The following is an 18,705-nucleotide window of genomic DNA, read 5'->3' as shown; positions in this document are numbered from 1 at the left end:
CTCTACCAACCTGCTTAATGTGTCCGAGGCCCCATTCTATCGGTTTACACAAAATCATTATATAATGAGCTGCCGAGGCTCGGTATGTTCTACAGTAACCTGTTTGGAATCATAGGATGCAGTTGTCAGAGCAGAGCATGCGCAGAAACCCGGCTACTTTTTTTTTTTTCTTGAGCTCAAGGCAAGAGGTAACTGTCGGTCAAATCCTGCTGAGCCCTGCTGACTTCAAATACAGGATGCTAAAAATGAAATAAAGGCGAGGGGTGGAGGTGAAAACCCGATGTGCACGGTGGGGTTACAGCTCATGGGAAGTGACTAGCAGGATAGTAAATACATAGACAAAGGATAGAAGGGGGATGGATAGGGAGGGCGAGAGGGCTTGGAATACGGAATGCTTTCTATCTGTACTTTAGATGACCTGAAATCGGTCCAGAGGTGCCTAACTGCACTGTCGGCGCGCTAGGCATAGAAATGAAAGGCCCTAGGATGGGTGAGAGGATGGTTAGTTTGTTTTTTTTTTTTTTTCTAATGTGACTTTATGGAGCTATTTTAAAGGGGCAAGAGGAGACTCTTGACCACTCAGAGGAAGAGCACTTACTGTAATAGTGTCTAGCAAAGAATGCGCCTGCAGCCGGTGGTCCCCCTACGGAGCTGGCACCCTTGGGAGAAGTGAGATGCGTGCCTCTGTCCCCACCCTATTCTCTCTACAGGGTGCAGACATGTGGCCAGAGGTACCCAGGCTCGCCCCTCATGTGCCTCCCCGTGACTCCGCCGCCCCCTCCTGAGCAGGTCCGGGAGAGGCTGTCCCCGAGGGCGAAGGGGCAGCGCGGGCTCCGGCTCTCCACCGCCTCTCTCTTTTGTTCCCCCAGACAGTGCCGGTGCTCCGGAGAGTAGCGCGAGAGGCGCCCGCTCCCCAGGCTCTGGCCCCTCGCGCCGGCACAGGGATGGGGCCCCCTTTCCCTCTGGCCCAGGCTGCCGCCCCGCGCCAGTACACTCCGGGTCCCCAGGCCCCTCACCCGGAGGCAGACGAGGTCAAGGCCATCAGTACACTTGTGGGGCTGCTGGCCTCCTTCCTCCCTGCCTCTCCTGGCCCCTCCGCCTTCCCCGCATCCTCGGCTGCAAGGGGCATCCCGAGGAGCCAGGTAGCCAGGGCGGGGGGCGATGGGAGTCGGGCGCCTTTCCCGGGGCTCGGGGGACAGGTGTCAGGGTGCGGGTGCGGGTCTTTGTGCGTTTCTTATTCTTCTAGAGAACAGAACCAAGCCCCGGGGCCGAAGGATGCGCTCACTCACCATGGCGGTGCCGACCGAGAGAGCGGCCGTCAGACAGGCCATGCCCCGGGGGCGGCGGCTGCGGGGACGAGGCTGCGGGCGGCGGGGACGGGCGGCGGGCAAGAGGCTGCACTCGCCCCAGGCTCGGTGGCTGCGCCCGACGCGGGCTCCGGCTCCGGCTCCGGCACCGGTCGCAGCTGGGGCCCCGGCCCCGCCCACGACCCGCCCGCGTCGGACCCGCCCACGACCGGCGATTGGCCGGCGCGCAGGGGCGGGGCGGAGCCGGCAGGTGCGCGTGCTCTTGTTTTGCTCCCGTGCGGCGCGGCTGCCCCAGTTCCAGGCAGTCCGGCTCCTCCCGCTGCCCGCGCCCCTGGCCTGGCAGGTGCCGAGGGTCCGCCCCGGCCCCGGAGGCGCCGAGTTCGGAAACTCGCGGGGCCTGGGCCAGCGACCCCGGGCCCCCTGCGGTCAGTCAGCGGGGGTCCCCCTCCAGGACTGCCACCTCAAAGCCTGCAGTGCTGGGCCAGGGGGGGCCAGGGGAGGCGTCTGGCGGGGGAGGGTGGAGGGGCACATTTTTCCTTGTTGGGCATCTCTCTGCCACGTAGGAGCGTGAGAACTAAAGGAGAGATGGCCGCTCCAACGCCCCCTCCCCCGCCACTTCAGCTCCATATCTGGGGTGGCACTCCCATACTGAGGCAGCACACTCACTCATTAATGCAGCATTGCTGTGTGCCAGACGCAGAGCCAAGTGCTGGGTAGCAAAGGGGTGACTAGGTGAAGATGCCCAGGCCTCTGTCCTCCCCTGGCTCCCATCCCCCGACCCCAACAAAAAGAGAAAAGCCTTTTTTTTTTAATTTCAGACACGATGTTCCCAGTACGTGGCCCAGCACCTGGCCCAGAGCTGTGTTCATGTAACTTCATAAGGAGTGACACTTCAGGCACCCTGTCATGTGGCCTCAGATGGGAGCATCAGATGGCCTGGCCTCTGCTAAAGCCTTTATTATATATAAGTGGGACCATTTCCCGGTAACCATGGTGATAAGACATTCCTTACTCCCAATCTCAGAGGCTAATGCTTTTATTCAGTGGTTTGCATGTGGGAACCGCAGGTAGGAATGCATGTCTTCTCCCCTCCAGCACACCTGGATCACCCCTCCCCACTACTCCTCAGATGAGCAAAGCCCCTGTCCTTCTCCTCACCTAGGAAGAGAGCACGGCTTTTCATGCCAGGCAGGAGGGCTTCACACCACAGCCTGATGACCACAGGCAAATTCTCCCCTCAAATCAAAGGAGGCTAAGGCAGTATAATGTATGATTTCAAGAGAGAGAGGACCCTGCTTTTGTCTGCATAGTTCACTTGAAGAGTCCACGCATTACCTCTATTCTATTGTTAGGAAATCTGACTGCTGCATTTCCAGGTGCCACCCTCTACATGCCGGGCCCACGGGGCTGTGTGGTGCCTTAAATGTGCTGAACAGGGAGGCCAACAAACTCTGAATGCCCTGGAAAGAGGATTCAAATCCACAAACCTCCCTGGGAGAGTTTAGGCCAAAAGGCAGAGACAGAGGTGCCTCATCTCTGGGACCCAGGATTGGTGGCCAACACTGAAGCCCACCACTTGCTCCAGGGGCAGATGGGACATAAAGCAGGGGAGAAAGACACAGAACGCGGCCGGGGAGAGATTCTCTATGAGAACCCGGCTGGTCACTGCCCAGCTGTGTGGCTGGGACAAGTGGCAGTGTGGTCCTTTTGCACTGGCATCTATTCTCTGCCCAATATCCATTCTCCATGCTGCTAGGAATGTGTTCAGAATTTCCTTCTGGAACTCCCCTTGCCCCCAGTTCTACACCATGTGATCTGGTCAGTGGTTGGTCAGGAACCAGAAGTGTAAGGCGATGCTCGCCGGGCTCCTGGGAATGGCCAGGGGGACAATACGTAGAGCCTAGGATGAAGCCAGAGAGGGCAGACAGTGATAAAGTGGGTCCTTATTGCCGTGGCTTGAGCTGCTGGTTTTCCACTTACAGGCATGGAAAGAGTCCCACTTACACATCTATACGTTGGGGTAATAATCATCTCAGCCACATGGGAAATAGTGCCTGTCAAGTGCTCTCTGCTGTGCATGGCACATAGCTAGCCCTCCAGTTCCAATCCTTACCAATGTTATCCCCCTTGCGCCAAAGCTGAGAATAAGCAAATGATAAAGTAGGTCGGATCTGTGACATTGCTATTGGGACTTTTGGTTGTAAGTGACCAAAACTCTGCTCCAAATGGCTAAAGGGAAGGCTCAGGGTACACTGGTTTCAGGCCTGCCAGGACCAAGCACCCATTCTGGGTTTTCGTCCCTTGATCCCTAGCTCTCTCCATGGTTCTGCCTTCCATCTGCTGGCTTTTTGGTCCGCGAGGCTGTCACCATGGCCCTCCTGGCAGCTCCAAGCCTGCATCCCATCAGTGTTACCAAACCAAATTCGAGTCCACTCGCCTGCCACACAGCAAAGCCAATCTACTGACACTGGGTTGTGGTGAAGGAAAGTACAGCATTAATTGCAGGGCATCAAGCGAAGGAAGGGGAGACAAGCCTCAGAGCCACTCCCACCTGGTATTTGGGTTGGGGGATGTGTTTAAGGGGAAGAAAAAAGAAGCTGAGGTGAATCCTCTTCTTGTGACATTTCTGAATCATGGTTTCGGGAGTCAGGGTGTCGCAGGTGGTCCCCAGCTCAGGGGTCTGTGAGCTTACCTTGCCCTGGAGAAACAACCCGAGTTTGTACGTTAATGATGAATCTATAATAGCAAGTTTAGTACGTTAACGATGTTATGGGCAACAGCAACCTTAAGCATCTGATTCTGGTGATTAGTGTTGTTAGCACAAGATTGAGGTCAGAGGGGACAGAAAGGAGATAAAGTGTTGGATAGAGAGATGAATCCTAAACTTGGTAAAGGAACTTGGTTTTAAGGGACTGGGTTTCATCAGTTGGCAACCAGCCACGATGCCCAGTGAGGGGGGAACTAAACACTGACTGGCCCGGCTTGAATCCCAGGGAACCAAACAGGCCAAAGGGAATGCCGGCCCTAATGGAAACATGCAGAAAGATTGGGACATGGGTGCTTCCTCAAGGCCATTTTGGGGAGCTCAGAGCCCAATGTGGGTGCCAAGCAGGCAAACATAAGAGGGCCTCATCACAGGACTGCCCAGTCCAGACCCCAACCCCAACAGGAATTTCGACAGGACATCACAGGCAGGTGGACCAGGCTGGGCTTGAGAATGTCCAGTGGGAAAGCACTTTCTGCCTCAAAGGGCAGCCCGTACCAGTTTGAAGTAGTTGTCATTGCCAGGAGCTGTCCCTGTGCCTAATGGGACTCCCTGTCGCCCCGAAGGCTCTGTGTTCCACCGTGTCAGTGAGCCCCGCCTCCACACAACAGGCCTTGAGCTCTTCAGTCATGGCGCCATATTCCTCTCCAGGCCTTAGCTTCCCTGGACAAAACATGCCTGGTCCCTCCGACATTGTTCTGTAAAAGATGCCCCTTCTTCCTGCTCATCTTTCTCTCTGTGAGTTCCGTTTTCTCAGTGTCCCCTGTGAAACTTGGGGTCCACAACCGAACACCTACTCCAGGTAACTCCTCCGCTCTCTAATGAGCATTTGCTCCCTCAAATTGTTGGTAAGGACCTGCTTCCGTGCTGCAGAACCAACTGCCTGATGTCCTGGGAGCAAGCAGGTCAGTGGACTCAATCAGCAGCCGACTCAATTCACTTTCCTTGTAATCGTGTAGTTTCAGTTGCCTGGTGTGCACTTTATCCCCCAAATTCCATGTTAAGGAGTGTCCAATTTATCTATGCCAGACATACAGCCCCCGAGGCTGGGAAATGGAGGGAACACCCTTAGGACTTCGTCTCTGGTGCAAGGATTCCGCTCTTGGTGCCTGGGGAAGGGGCGCAGGTTCAGGTAAATCAGATGTCCAGGTGGCCTTGCGGCAGGCCTGTGGATTGACCCAGGTGTACTTCTGCAGGGAGCTGGCCACAGGGGGTGAGCATGGCTTGGCATCTTGGATGGCCCCAACACTGGAGGTCCAGAACAAAAGGTCTCTGATCCCTCCAGAGGAACCTTTGGGCACATCCCATGACTTCCCGGCCTCCCCGCTCCCAGCTGGCTAGGAAGGAATCTAATGAACACAGTCTTCTTCACATCTGGGTGATCTGGCTTTCGATAATTTGACCTTGAGCCTTCTTTGATTACAGGGTGGCCAGCTCTGAATTAACCTAAGTGATTAACCTAAGTGGACCCTGCTCGGCCGACTTTCTTCTGTTCTACTGCAGAGCTCCACCAACGTGAGCTTTGTTTTCCTTCCAAGACCTACGATTTCAGCCATGCCTTTCAGCAGACAGAAGTACCTGCTTCACTGGGATCCGGCCTCAATGCTGGGAACCCAGGGTGGATGAGATGGGGGAAACCAGGCCTCAGGTGTGGTCAGACAGTAACGGGGAGAGATTGGAAAGCTGACATTCTTATCTAAATTGGGTATGTTTTTAACTTGTTCCATGAGCTCAATGTATTTTGTAAATCATTAGAGGAACTCTCGCTGTGTAGTTTAAGGGAGACCCTGCCAGAGGTAAACTGGTGCCACAGGGGCCTCTTGGTTTACCGCAGTCCAGCCCTTTTGGAGTCAGCCTTTCAGGTGTCCCACCCTAGAGACTTGATATCTGCAGTTGCATCCCCCCAAACTGCCTCATCCCCAATGCTATGCCCCCTTGTAATCTGGGCATCACGTATCACATAATTAATTTACTATTGATGGTGCTTACTGCCCACCATACCCCTTGAGAATGTAAGCTCCACACCGGCAGGAATGTCCATCCACTGATGGATCTCCAGCCCCAAGAACGGTGCCTGGTAAGGGATTTTGTCCCGGCTCATCAGCTATTTGGTCGATACCTCCCACCCCCATCCCTCTGGGCCCCCTAGCCTGGCTGTTTCCAGTGTGCATGAAGCCCCCTGTGTGGAAAGTGCCTGCCCTGCAATGTTCCATCAGGGGAACTTCTCTGGTACCCCACCATTTCCCAGAGGAAAATAAAAACCCACAGAAGCCTGGTCCCCCTTCCCCATCCCCAGCTCCTCTCACCACGTCGACCCCTGCACTGCAGCAATATGAGGGTTTATGGGATTTCTTTCCCCAAAGCCTCACCAAACTTGATTCTGGAGGCATGGTGTAGGGAAGTGTTTGTTTGCTTGCTTGCTTTTTACAACCCAAAGCTCTGACACTGAAAGTAAATGTTTTCAGTCAAATGAAAGCAAAATCTGGTGCCGCCACAGCCAGTAATAAAGAGGGGCTAGTCCCTTCCCCAGGCTGGCGGTGCTGGGAGACATGGTGGGGATTCCTGGGAGGCAGGGGGGTGGGGAGGAACCCTGCCCTATTATATCCCCAGGCTCAGGACAACACAGCAGGTACCGGAGGCGTTGCTGGGGGACACTTGCCCTTGTCTGGGCTGGAGACCTGCCTTCGGGTCATGGCCCCTGCCTTCTCGGCTTCTCTGATACTTCTACTTGTGTTAGCAGAGAATTAGTGGCCATCAGGCCCTTTCTAGCTCTGTTCACAAAGAAGCCATTGCCTCCACTTTTAAAAAGGAAGAGAGAGAGAGAATGAGAAAGACAGAGAGAGGAGGTGGGAGGGAGGGAGGGAGGGAGGAACACAGGAAAGAAGGAAGAGAGGGGAGGGAGAGAAAAAAGACCCTTAAGTGGTAAGAATAGGTGCCTTAGCCCTTGACGGGGAAAGGGTAGAAAGGGGAGCAGCTGAGCAGACAGACGCAGAGACAGTCCGTCAGGGAGGGTGACAGCCTGAGGTCAAGTCACACACTAAATGGGGACTCTGTAAATTGGCGTATTTTAAAGCAACGTTATTTCCCTCTCTGTGGTTTGCTTGATCCCTAGTTTGCTGGCCCTCCTGACTCCTCCAGCTTCTGTCTCCACCCAGTTGCTTCCATCACGTGTGGGCGCTAGCCCAGCTCCAGAGAGGGGCCCCTCCCTCCCCAGCCTGCCAGGAGGTGGGGGCAGAGGAGGGGCCATCGGCTGAGAGTGCATTGCAGAGTGGAAGGAGAGAGAGGGAAGAGCCCAGAAGGTAAGAAGCAAGGTTGAGATGAATGAGGGAGAGGACAAGGCAAGTAAGTATTTCATAAACTAGGTTAGCAAGCGGCAAGTTTACCATTGCAAACAGATTATTTCTGCTTTCTTCTGTTAGCATGAAACACAGAGTGGTGGGAAAGACGCAGGAGACAAATGAAGAGGGAATAGCATCTGGCAATGAGATGACCTTCAAAGCTGAAGATTAGGAGAGAAGTCTCAGAGGTGGACCCTGGAAAATTACCAGAGGCCTCCCATCCCCCACAAAAGGTCCCAGCTGGGACATAGCTGGAACCCCCAGGCCACTGGGCACCCACTTGTTCTCTGGGAAGCTGCCCTCCCAGACTCCATGTGCTCAATCCTACAAAGCAACCCCTACCCAGATCCATTCGATGATGCCATCTAATGGTTTGAAAAACGCTGTAACATGCATTACCCCTGCGGGATCGGAGGGCAGATGCCATCACCGGAACACGTGTGAATTTGATTCCCAAGCCGCAGATGCAGGACAGGCCATGCCGCCCGGGACACAAAGAGACTCTCCACGCCTCCAAAGACCACAGCTCAAGTCCAGTGTGCTCAGCATCCTGGCCACGGGCAGAAGCCCTCTTGCCTCCACAAGACAACTGAGCTCTCCTGGCGTCTGCCCACCCACCTCTCCCCTCTCCAGGCCTGGAAAATGCTTCCTCTACCTCCTGCCTCTCCCCTCCAGAGCCCCAGCTCCATCCCATCCCCTCCCCTCCAGGAAGACCTGGCTGTCACTTTGCTGAGCCCTGGCTTTTGAAAGCAAAAGTCTGGTTAGGGAGGTTATCTTCTGCATGTTTGGAAACTTCTGGGCAGAGCCCTGCAACTCAAAAGTCCCCAGGGTGAGAGAGAATCAATTTAATTAAAAAAAAAAGTCTTGGCTACTTTTTAAGGGAGGGGAAGGGAAAATAGCTGGAGCAGGGAAATCAGTGTCAGAGATTATTTCAGCAAATTATTTCCTGCCACAGAAAATAAGGAGATGGAGCATGAGCTTTGAAACCTGCCCAGGGCCCTGATGCCCAGGGCCATGATGCCCAGGCAAGGACCCAGCTCTCCCGACTCCTGCTGAGCACCTTTTCCACTTTTTTACAGCTGCCAAACGTTTGTTGAGAATAACCCAAACCTATTTCAAATAGGGAGACAGCTACAAGAAGTCCAAGTTCAATCTTTTAAAAGTCACAGGCAAGCTAGTAGGGAGATGGAGTAGACATGCTTTTCTCTCTTCTTCCCCCCAACACAACTAAAAACTCTGGACATTATGCCAAACAAACACAAGGAGACTCTGAAAGGTGGAGAGGAGAAGGCAGGGTGGTCAGGACCCTGGGACCCAAGGAAGCACACGATGGTGAGGTCCCGGGTTTTCTTTTTGCCACATAGTCTTCAGACTTACGGCTGAAGAAAGCAATAACCTGGAAGTGCCAATGGACACGAACAACAAAAGCCCCCACAAAAGACTGTCCTCTCTCACCACGGGAATAGAAAAGGAGCAGCCTAGCACTATAGAAAATTGGTAGCCAATTACTGCTCTATTCCAGCCAAATACCATGCAATAAGCTCCCCGTACCACCCACACCAGCAAAGATGAAGGGGGAGTCTAGATGTCCACCCTCCTCAAGCTGTAATGAGGCACCAAAACCTGCCCCATCACCAGTTAAAATGGTGTCAGAGCAGGCCAAACAGGGAGTCTGGACCACACCCCTACTGGCAGGAATGAGGAGCCCCTCCCCTTCTCACGGGGGTGGTGGCTGAGGAGACCCAGCAGATTCAGGACTCTCACCACCGTTCAGTGGTAACAAGAACACAATACTACCCCCCATGCCCATGATGCCAGTGGATAGCATGTGGGGAGCAGTAATGAGGTTCACCTCTCGCAGCCAGGGAGGTGTGGGTGGTGACCAGGTAGAGAGCCAGGACTCCAGCCCTTCCCAGCAGTAACGAGGAGTCCCTCCCTTGGATGTCAAAAAAGGCTGAACAGGGAGCCTGGACTTCTATCCTCACCTGTCAGTAATGAGGCAGTGCTCCTTCTCCCTCCCCTGCCCTAGTGATGTCAGAAGAAGCCAGCTAAAACAGAAGGCTTAAATAAGATCTAGCGTCTTGTAACATAATACCAAAAATAACTAGGTTTCCATAAAAAATCATTCATCATCTAAAACCCAAGGGAATCACAATTTAGATAACAGAGATTTATAATTGGAGCGTGACTCTTTGAATTTTTGCTCATTTTAATTCTAAAATTAACTGCTATATCAATATCAAAAAAAAAACAACCCAATCCAAAAATGGGCAGAAGACCTAAATAGACATTTCTCCAAAGAAGATATACAGATGGCCAACAAACACATGAAAGGATGCTCAACATCACAAATTATTAGAGAAATGCAAATCAAAACTACAATGAGGTATCACCTCACACCAGTCAAAATGGCCATCATCAAAAAATCTACAAACAATAAATGCTGGAGAGGGTGTGGAGAAGAGGGAACCCTCTTGCACTGTTGGTGGGAATGTAAATTGATACAGCCACTATGGAGAACAGTATGGAGGTTCCTTATAAAACTAAAACTAGAACTACCATATGACCCAGAAATCCCACTACTGGGCATATACCCTGAGAAAACCATAGGTCAAAAAGAGTCATGTACCAAAATGTTCATTGCAGCTCTATTTACAATAGCCAGGACATGGAAGCAACCTAAGTGTCCATCGACAGATGAATGGATAAAGAAGATGTGGAACATATATACAATGGAATATTACTCAGCCATAAAAAGAAACAAAATTGAGTTAGTTGTAGTGAGGTGGATGGACCTAGAGTCTGTCATACAGAGTGAAGTAAGTCAGAAAGAGAAATGCAAATACCGTATGCTAACACATATATATGGAATCTAAAAAAAAAAAAAAAAAAAATGGTTCTGTAGAACCTCGGGGCAGGACAGGTATAAAGACAGATGTAGAAAATGGACTTGAGGACACGGGGAGGGGGAAGGGTAAGCTGGGACGAAGTGAGAGAGTGGCATGGACATATATACACTACCAAATGTAAAATAGGTAGCTAGTGGGAAGCAGCCGCATAGCACAGGGAGATCAGCTCGGTGCTTTGTGACCACCTAGAGGGGTGGGATTTGGAGGATGGGAGGGAGATGCAAGAGGGAGGAGATATGGGGATATATGTATATGTATAGCTGATTCACTTTGTTGTAAAGCAGAAACTAACACACCATTGTAAAGCAATTATACTCCAATAAAGATGTTAAAAAAAAATTAACTGCTATAAAGAGCCCTGTTGGAATAAAGATCTTTTCAGAAACATTAAAAAAAAAAGAGAGAGAGAGAGAATCACAATTTAAATGAAAAAAAATAAAAGCCAATCAATAGACACCAACACCAAGATGAAAAAAATGTCACAATTACCCAACAAAGATTTAAAAGCAGCCATCATAAAAATGCTTTAGTGAGCAATTGGGAACACACTTGAAACAAATGAAAAAATAGAAAGTCTCAGCAGAGAAATAGAAGATGTAAAGAAGAATAAAATGGAAATTTTAGAACTGAAAAATACAATAACCAAAATGAAAAACTCAGTGGATGGGCTCAACAGCAGAATGGAGGGGAGAAAGGAAAGAATCGATGAATTGGAAAGTAGAACAATATAAATTACCCAGTCTGAACAACATAGGGAAAATAGGCTGTACAAAAATTGAGCAGAGTCTGAGGGACCTGTGGGACCATAACAGAAGATCTAACAGAAGATCTGACAGTCCCAGAAGGGGGTTGGGAGGCTGAAAATGTACTCAAAGAAATAATGGCAAAAAACTTCCTAAATTTGGCAGAAGACAGAAACCTACAGATTCAAGAAGTTGGGTGAACTCCAAACATGATAACCTAAAGCAATCTACAACAAGACACACTATAGTCAAACTTCTGAGAACTAAAGACAAAGAAGTAGTCTTGAAGGCAGTGAGAGAGACATGGTATGTTACCCGGAGGGGAAAAGCCACTCCAATGACAGCAGATTTCTCATTAAAAATAATAGAGGTCAGAAGGAATTAGCGCAACACTTTTCACTTGTTGAAAGAAAAAAACCTGCCAGCTCAGATTCCTATATCCAGGAAAAATATCCAGGAATGAAGGGGAAATCAAGACATTCTCATATGAAGGAAAACTAAGAGAATTTGTCACCAGTAGACATACCATAAAAGAAAAGTTAAAGGAAGTTCTTTAAACATAAATAAAATGATAAAATAAGGAAACTTTGCACATCAAGGAGGAAGAGAGAACACTATAAATGAAAATGAGTAAGTAAGGTGGATTTTCCTTCTGCTATTGAATTTTCCAAATTTTGTTTGCTGGTTAAAGCAAAAATTGTAATACTCTCCGATGTGCTTCTAAATGTGTGTAAATAGTTAAGACAATTATATTATAAACAAAGGAGAGTAAATACATATAAAGGGAGGTAAGATTTCTACACAGCACTCAAACTTATAAAACTATAACACCAGTAGACTGATAAGTCATGTATATGTAATAAAATACCAAGAAACCAGTAAAAGAGCTATACAAAGAGGTACACTCAAAAACACTATAGATAAATCAAAATGGAATTTTTAAAAATGTTCAAGTCCCAAGAAGGAGTTATATAGATAACAATAAACATGAGAGCATAAAAAAGAAAGCAGGGCATTGAAAAAGGGAGAACACAGGGAAAACAAAAATTTAAATGCATACCTAAGCGTACCATGTTAGTACTTACATTAAATGTAAATAGACTACATCAATCAAAAAAACAGAATGGGGCTTCCCTGGTGGCGCAGTGGTTGAGAATCTGCCTGCCAATGCAGGGGACACGGGTTCGAGCCCTGGTCTGGGAAGATCCCACATGCCGCGGAGCAGCTGGGCCCGTGAGCCACAACTACTGAGCCTGCGCATCTGGAGCCTGCGCTCCGCAACAAGAGAGGCCGCGATAGTGAAAGGCCCCCGCACCGCGATGAAGAGTGGCCCCCGCTTGCCACAACTAGAGAAAGCCCTCACACAGAAACGAAGACCCAACACAGCCAAAAATAAATAAATAAATAAAAAAGAACCACTATATCCATCAAAAAAAAAAAAATTGTTCCCTTTATGTAAACCAACTATACTTAATAAAAAAAAATTTGCTTGCTTTTAAAAAAAAAAAAAAAAAACAGAATGATTGGCAGAGTGTGTTAAAAACATGTCCCAACTACATACTATCTATAAGAAATTCACTTCAAATATAATATTATAAGCAGCTTGAAAGTAAAAAGATGGAAATGGTGTATCGTGCAAATATTAATCAAAAGAAATCAGGGATGGCTATATTAATACCAGATAAAGTAGACTTCAGGCAAAGAAAATTACCAGAGATAGAAAGGGACATTATATAATTATAAAATGACCAATCCACCATGAAAATATAGCAATTCTAAATATGCATGAACCAAACAACTATAAAATATGTGAAGCAAAAACTGATAGAACTGAAAAGAGAAATAGATAAACCGACAATTACAGTTGGACATTTCAACACCTCTCTCTCAATAATTGCTAGAACAACTAGACAGAAAATCAGCAAGTATATAGAAGTACTCAACAACACCACTGGACAAGAGGATCCAGTAACATATATAGAACACTCCACCCAACAACAGGAGAATACACATTCTTTTCAAATGTTCCTAGAACATATAGCAAGACAGACTCTATCCTGGGCCATAAGACAAACCGCAACAAACATAAAAGAACTGAAATTATACAGAGTGTGTTCTCTGATCCAAACGAAACTTTTTCAAATCAATAATCTAAAAGTGTCAAATCAATAATCTGAAAGTTTCAAATCAATAATCTAAACTCCCACCTCAGAAATGTAGAAAAAAAAAGAGCTAAATAAGCCAAAAGAAAATAATAAAGATAAGAGCAGAAATCAATGAAATTAAAAATAGAAGAACATTAAAGAAAGTCAATGAAACACAAAGCTGGTTCTTAGAAGTGATCAATATAATTGACAAAACTTTATCAAGACTGACAAAAAAAAAAGAGAGAGAGAGGACACAAATTACCAATATTAAAGATGGAACAGGGCATATCATTACATATCCCACAGACATCCAAAGGGTAATAAGGGAAGAGTACCAATAACTCTACACACATAGTTTTGACAACTTAGATGAAATGAACCAATTCCTCAAAAAACTACAGTTCACTGAACATAAAATAGGTTATTTGAATAACCCTATAACTATTAAGGAAATTAAATTAATAATTTTAAAACACCAAATAAAGAACTCTCCAGGCCCAGATGGCTTAGGAAGGAATATTTCCCAATTCATTTAATTTGGCTAGTATTACTCTGGCACCAGACAATTATAGTATGAAAAAAAGAAAACTACAGACCAATATCCCTTATAAATGTAGATGCAAAAATTCTTAACAAAATATTAGAAAGTAGAATTCAACAATATATTTTAAAACTTAAGTATATGCTCAAGTGGGGTTTATTCTAGGCACACCAGGCTGCTTCAATTTTTGAAAGTCACTTAATGTAGTACATTGTATTAACAGAGTAAAGAAGAAAAATCACATGATCTTGCCATTTGATGCAGAAAAACCACTTGGCAAAATTCAACACCCATTTATTATATTTTTAAAAAAGTCTATCAGGAAAAGAGGAATAGAGGGCAACTTCCTTAACTTGATAAAGGACATTTATAAGAAACCTACAGCTAACATTCTAATGAATGGTGAAAGACTGAATGCTTTCCCCTTAAGATCAAGAATAATGCAATCACCACTCTTATTCAACATAGCACTGGAAGTTCTAGCCACTGTGGTAAGGAAAAAAGAAGTAAAAGGCATACAGATTGGAAAGGAGAATATAAAACTGTCTCCATCTGCAAATGACATCCTTGTCTTCATAGGAAATTCTAAAGAATCAACAAAAACACCCCTAGAACAATAAGTGAGACCAGCAAGCTTGCAGGATATAAGATAAATGTACAAAAATAAATTTTATTTCTATATCCTAGCAATGAACTTATGGACACTGATATTAACAATAGTGTGTCACTTACAATTGTTCAAACAAAAGTAAATACTTAGGAATAAACTTAATGAAAACATGTAGAGGGCTTGTGTACTAAAAACTACAAAATGGTAATGGAAGAAATCAAAGAAAATCTTTTAAAATGGAGAGACAGATCATGTTCATGGGTTGGAAGACTTAACATAGTAAAGATGTCAATTATTCCCAGATTGATATATAGGTTTGATACAATTCCTATCAAAATCCCAACATTTTTTTTGTAGACATAAACATGAGTAGTCTAAAATTTTTGGAAAAGACTTTGCCTTAGAATTAGAATAGTTAAAACATTTTTTATGGAAGAAGAATAAAGTAGGGGAAATTGTTCTACCTGATTTCAAGACTAATTATAGCTACAGGAATCAAGACTGTTTGGTATTGGCAAAGGGAGAGACACAAAGATCAATGGAGCAGAATAGGAAATCTGGAACTGTGCCCACACAGACATGCCCAGCTGATTTTGACATAGGTTCAAAGCACTTCAGTGGAAGAAGGACAGCTTTTTCAATAAATAGTGCTGAAGCAACTGGACATCCATAGGCAGAAAGAAAAAGAAACTGGGTCTAAGTCTCATGCCTTACGTAAAAATTAACTCAAAATGGATCACAGATTTAAATGTAAAACAATAAACCTTTTCAGAAAAAAGTAGGAGAAAATCTGGGATCTAGGGCAAAGCAAGGAGGTTTTACATATCAAAAGCATGATCCATGGAATAAAATATTAGTAAATTGAACTACATCAATATGAAAAACCTTGATTTGGACAACGACGCTGTTAGAAAGATGAAAAGACAAGCTACAGCCTGGGAGAAAATAGGTCTAAACCTCATATCCAACAAAGAACTAGTATCTAGAATGTATAAAGCACTCTCAACACTCAACAGTGAAAAAACCCAAACAATCCAATTAGAAAATGGGCAAAAGACATGAATAGACTTTTCACCCAAAAAGATATACATACAGCAAATACGCACATGAACAGAAGTTCAGCATCATTAACCATTAAAGAAATGCAAGTTAAAATCACAATTAAATGACACTACACGCCTATAGGAATGGCTAGGATAAAAAATGGTGCAACACCACCAAATTGGAGTATGTAGATAAGCTGGATCACCAGTACCTTATGGTGGTGGGAACGTAAAATATACAGCCACTCTGGAAAGCAGTCTGGTAGTTTCTTCAAAAACTGAGCATTCAACTACCATTCGACCCAGCCATTGCACTACTGGACATTTATCCCAGAGACACAAAAACTTACATTCACACAAAAATCTGTACACAGATGTTTACAGCAGTTTTATGTGTAATAACCAAAACCTGCCAACGACCCAGATGTCCTTCAACAGGTGAATGGTTAAACCAAGTGTGGTCCATCCACACCATGGAACATTACTCAGCCATAAAAAGGAATCAACTATTGATACATGCAACCACCTGGATGGATCACCAGAGAATTCTCATGGAAAAGCCAATCCCAAGAGGTTATACACTGTGTGGTTCCACTGATGTAAGATTCTTGAAATGACAAAATTATACAAATGGGGAAGAAGTTATTGACTGTCAGAGGTTAAGGAGGGGCTGGAGTGGAAGCACAGATGATGTGACTATAAGGGGGCCATAGGAGGCATCTCTGTGGGCGTGGAATGTTCTGTGTCTGGGCTGTATCAAGGTCAGCATCCCAGTTGTGATAAAACTGTGCTACAGTGTTACAAGTGTTACCACTGGGGGAAACAAGGTAAAGGCTACGTGGGATCTCTCTGTGTTCTTTCTTACAACTACAACTGTCTCAAAGTACAAACATTAATTTTTTCAAGTCGCAGGACAGTCCTGAGTGAGGCCACTCTGGCAGTGGGGGGAGTGTGGAGGAGCAAGAAAGTGTGTAGAGGAGCTTTGGAGACGAACAGGGAGAGGACCCAGAATGAGAGGGCTTCAGCTCACCCAGAACCAGACAACTGGGCTGCAGGGCAAGGGCCTGTTTGTGACCATTCTTTGTCAACTGTCAGCTTGAGAAGGTGAAGACCAGGGATGATGCTCTTCCCCCTCCCTAGAACTCTGAGTGTGTGTGTGTGTGTGTGTGTGTGTGTGCACGCACACACGCGCACCCACGCCCAGGCATCTGCAGGCAGACAGCCATGGGTGGGATGGCAGCCCCATCACTGGTCATCTGTGGTGCTGAGCTGGTACCTAACCTCTCAAAGTCTTCATCTTCATCGGTAAAACGGGAATAAAAAGAGTACCACTGAGGTGGTTGAATAAGATAGGGTAGTTAAGGTGCCTGGGAGCCAAGAAGAGAGGGTGTTTCGTATGCATCTAACATTTTCCACATCTTGAGACCCTGACCCTCCATCTCCCCCCCCCTCCTCCCTCCTCCATTGCTTTCACTGCTCACCATCTGGCCAAGTGGCTTTATTCTTCTTTGCCTCCTATGATGAACTGCTGTGTGGGATATCCTGCAAAGAAAAAGTATGTGGATAAATGTACAAAGGAACATTGTCACCAACCTCAGAATGACACATTTCAGTATTAAATATGAAGACATCAATATGGTGGACAAAGGTAAAAACTTCCAGTTGTAAGATAAATAAGTCCTGGGGATCTAATGTACAGCATGGTGGCTAGAGTTAATAATACTGTATTGTATATTTGAAAATTGATAAGAGAATAAATCTTAAAAGGTCTCATCACAAGAAAAAGCATCTGTAACTATGTGAGGTGACTGACGTTAACTAAACTTATTGTGGTGATCATATTGCAGTCTATGCCTATATCAAAGCATTATCTTGTTCACCTTAAACTAATATAATGTTATATATCAATGATTTCTCAATACACCTGGAAAAAAATATTTTTGCTGACTCTTAACTCATCTGAATTTACACATTTGTTCTGTCCCCCACTGGTCTCTGGATCCAGAGGATGGAGTCACTCTGACTGTTTCTCACTGGTCCCCAACATCTAGCAGGTACCTGCCTCCTAGGAGGCTCTCCAATATTTGTTGACTGGCTGACTTAAGTCTCAGACACTTTACATCAAAGTTTAAATTCCAAATTCCTGTTGGCTGCGTGTACTAGGAGACATGACATATTTTCCCTGATACACATCTAGTTAGTTACATTTACTCCATGAATTTATATTAAACATTTTTTCATAAAATGCATTTTGTCAGCGACTTACCCACAGCTTAGATATAAACACTTCCCAAGGAGCCCTTCTGCTGCAAAACAGACCCCTCTGAGGTGAAGTATATTTATCTTGCAACTAATAAAGGGAAGAAGCCCCTGCCTTATGTAGGGCAGGTTTGAGCTGTCACCACTGTAGACATGTGAAAAACCCCAAACCCCAAACCATGATTCAGTTTCTGTTTCATACTACAAGGAGAATTATTATACAATAGGCATGATGCAATTATATGTGTAATAATATTGCCCAGTGTAATTGTTACTGTAGAAAACAGGAAGCGAGTGAGGTTACTAAAGGGCAGTTTTGCTCCCTCCCAGGTTACTGGCATAAAAAAGCACCCACTACCTGTCTGTCTACAGATTGACCAAGTGTAAAATCTAGGTATTTCCCACGTTTAGTCAGATGATAGATTTTGCATTTGTGAACATGGTGGAATTTTTCATAATACACATTGAACACAATTACAGCAAAAACTGTAATTCATCAAGGTCTACAGGATAATAATAAAAGTAAACAGAGTAAAGAAACCTGGAGTAGCAATTCTCATACCAGACAAAATAGACTTTAAAATAGAGACTATTACAAGAGACAAAGAAGGACACTACATAGTGATCAAGGGATCAATCCAAGAAGATATAACAATTGTAAATATTTATGCACCTAACATAGGAGCACCTCAATACATAAGGCAAATGCTAACAGCCATAAAAGGGGAAATAGACAGGAACACAATCATAGTAGGGGACTTTAACACCCCACTTTCACCAATGGACAGATCGCCCAAAATGAAAATAAGTAAGGAAAAACAAGCTTTAAATGACACATTAAACAAGATGGACTTAATTGATATTTATAGGATGTTCCATTCAAAAACAACAGAATACACTTTCTTCTCAAGTGTTCATGGAACATTCTCCAAGATAGATCATATCTGGGGTCACAAATCAAGCCTTGGTAAATTTAAGAAAATTGAAATCATATCAAGTATCTTTTCCGACCACAACGCTATGAGACTACATATCAATTACAGG

General features: G+C 45.8%; 1 protein-coding gene across 5 annotated transcripts in view; it reads right to left on the bottom strand.

Moving 5' to 3' along the window:
• ABCG1 (ATP binding cassette subfamily G member 1) overlaps nucleotides 1-18,491 on the bottom strand; it is an 84,531-nt gene extending 66,040 nt beyond the window's left edge. For 2 of the 5 annotated variants that reach the window (XM_082461118.1, XM_082461119.1), the window contains exon 1: nucleotides 16,884-18,491. In XM_082461118.1, coding sequence (XP_082317244.1) covers nucleotides 16,884-17,033 — 150 coding nt within the window. In that variant the 5' untranslated portion in view covers nucleotides 17,034-18,491. Of the gene's footprint in view, nucleotides 1-1,289; nucleotides 1,472-16,883 lie in introns of those variants that run through there. The other 3 variants (XM_082461121.1, XM_082461122.1, XM_082461120.1) reach the window with 2 other exon arrangements.
• Nucleotides 18,492-18,705: the final 214 nt, after the last annotated feature.

Source organism: Balaenoptera physalus (assembly GCF_965194825.1).
Source record: "Balaenoptera physalus genome assembly, chromosome: 4".
Lineage (NCBI taxonomy): Eukaryota > Metazoa > Chordata > Mammalia > Artiodactyla > Balaenopteridae > Balaenoptera > Balaenoptera physalus.
Note: the sequence above shows the minus strand (reverse complement) of the source record. Positions and strands in the feature narration are given on the sequence as shown.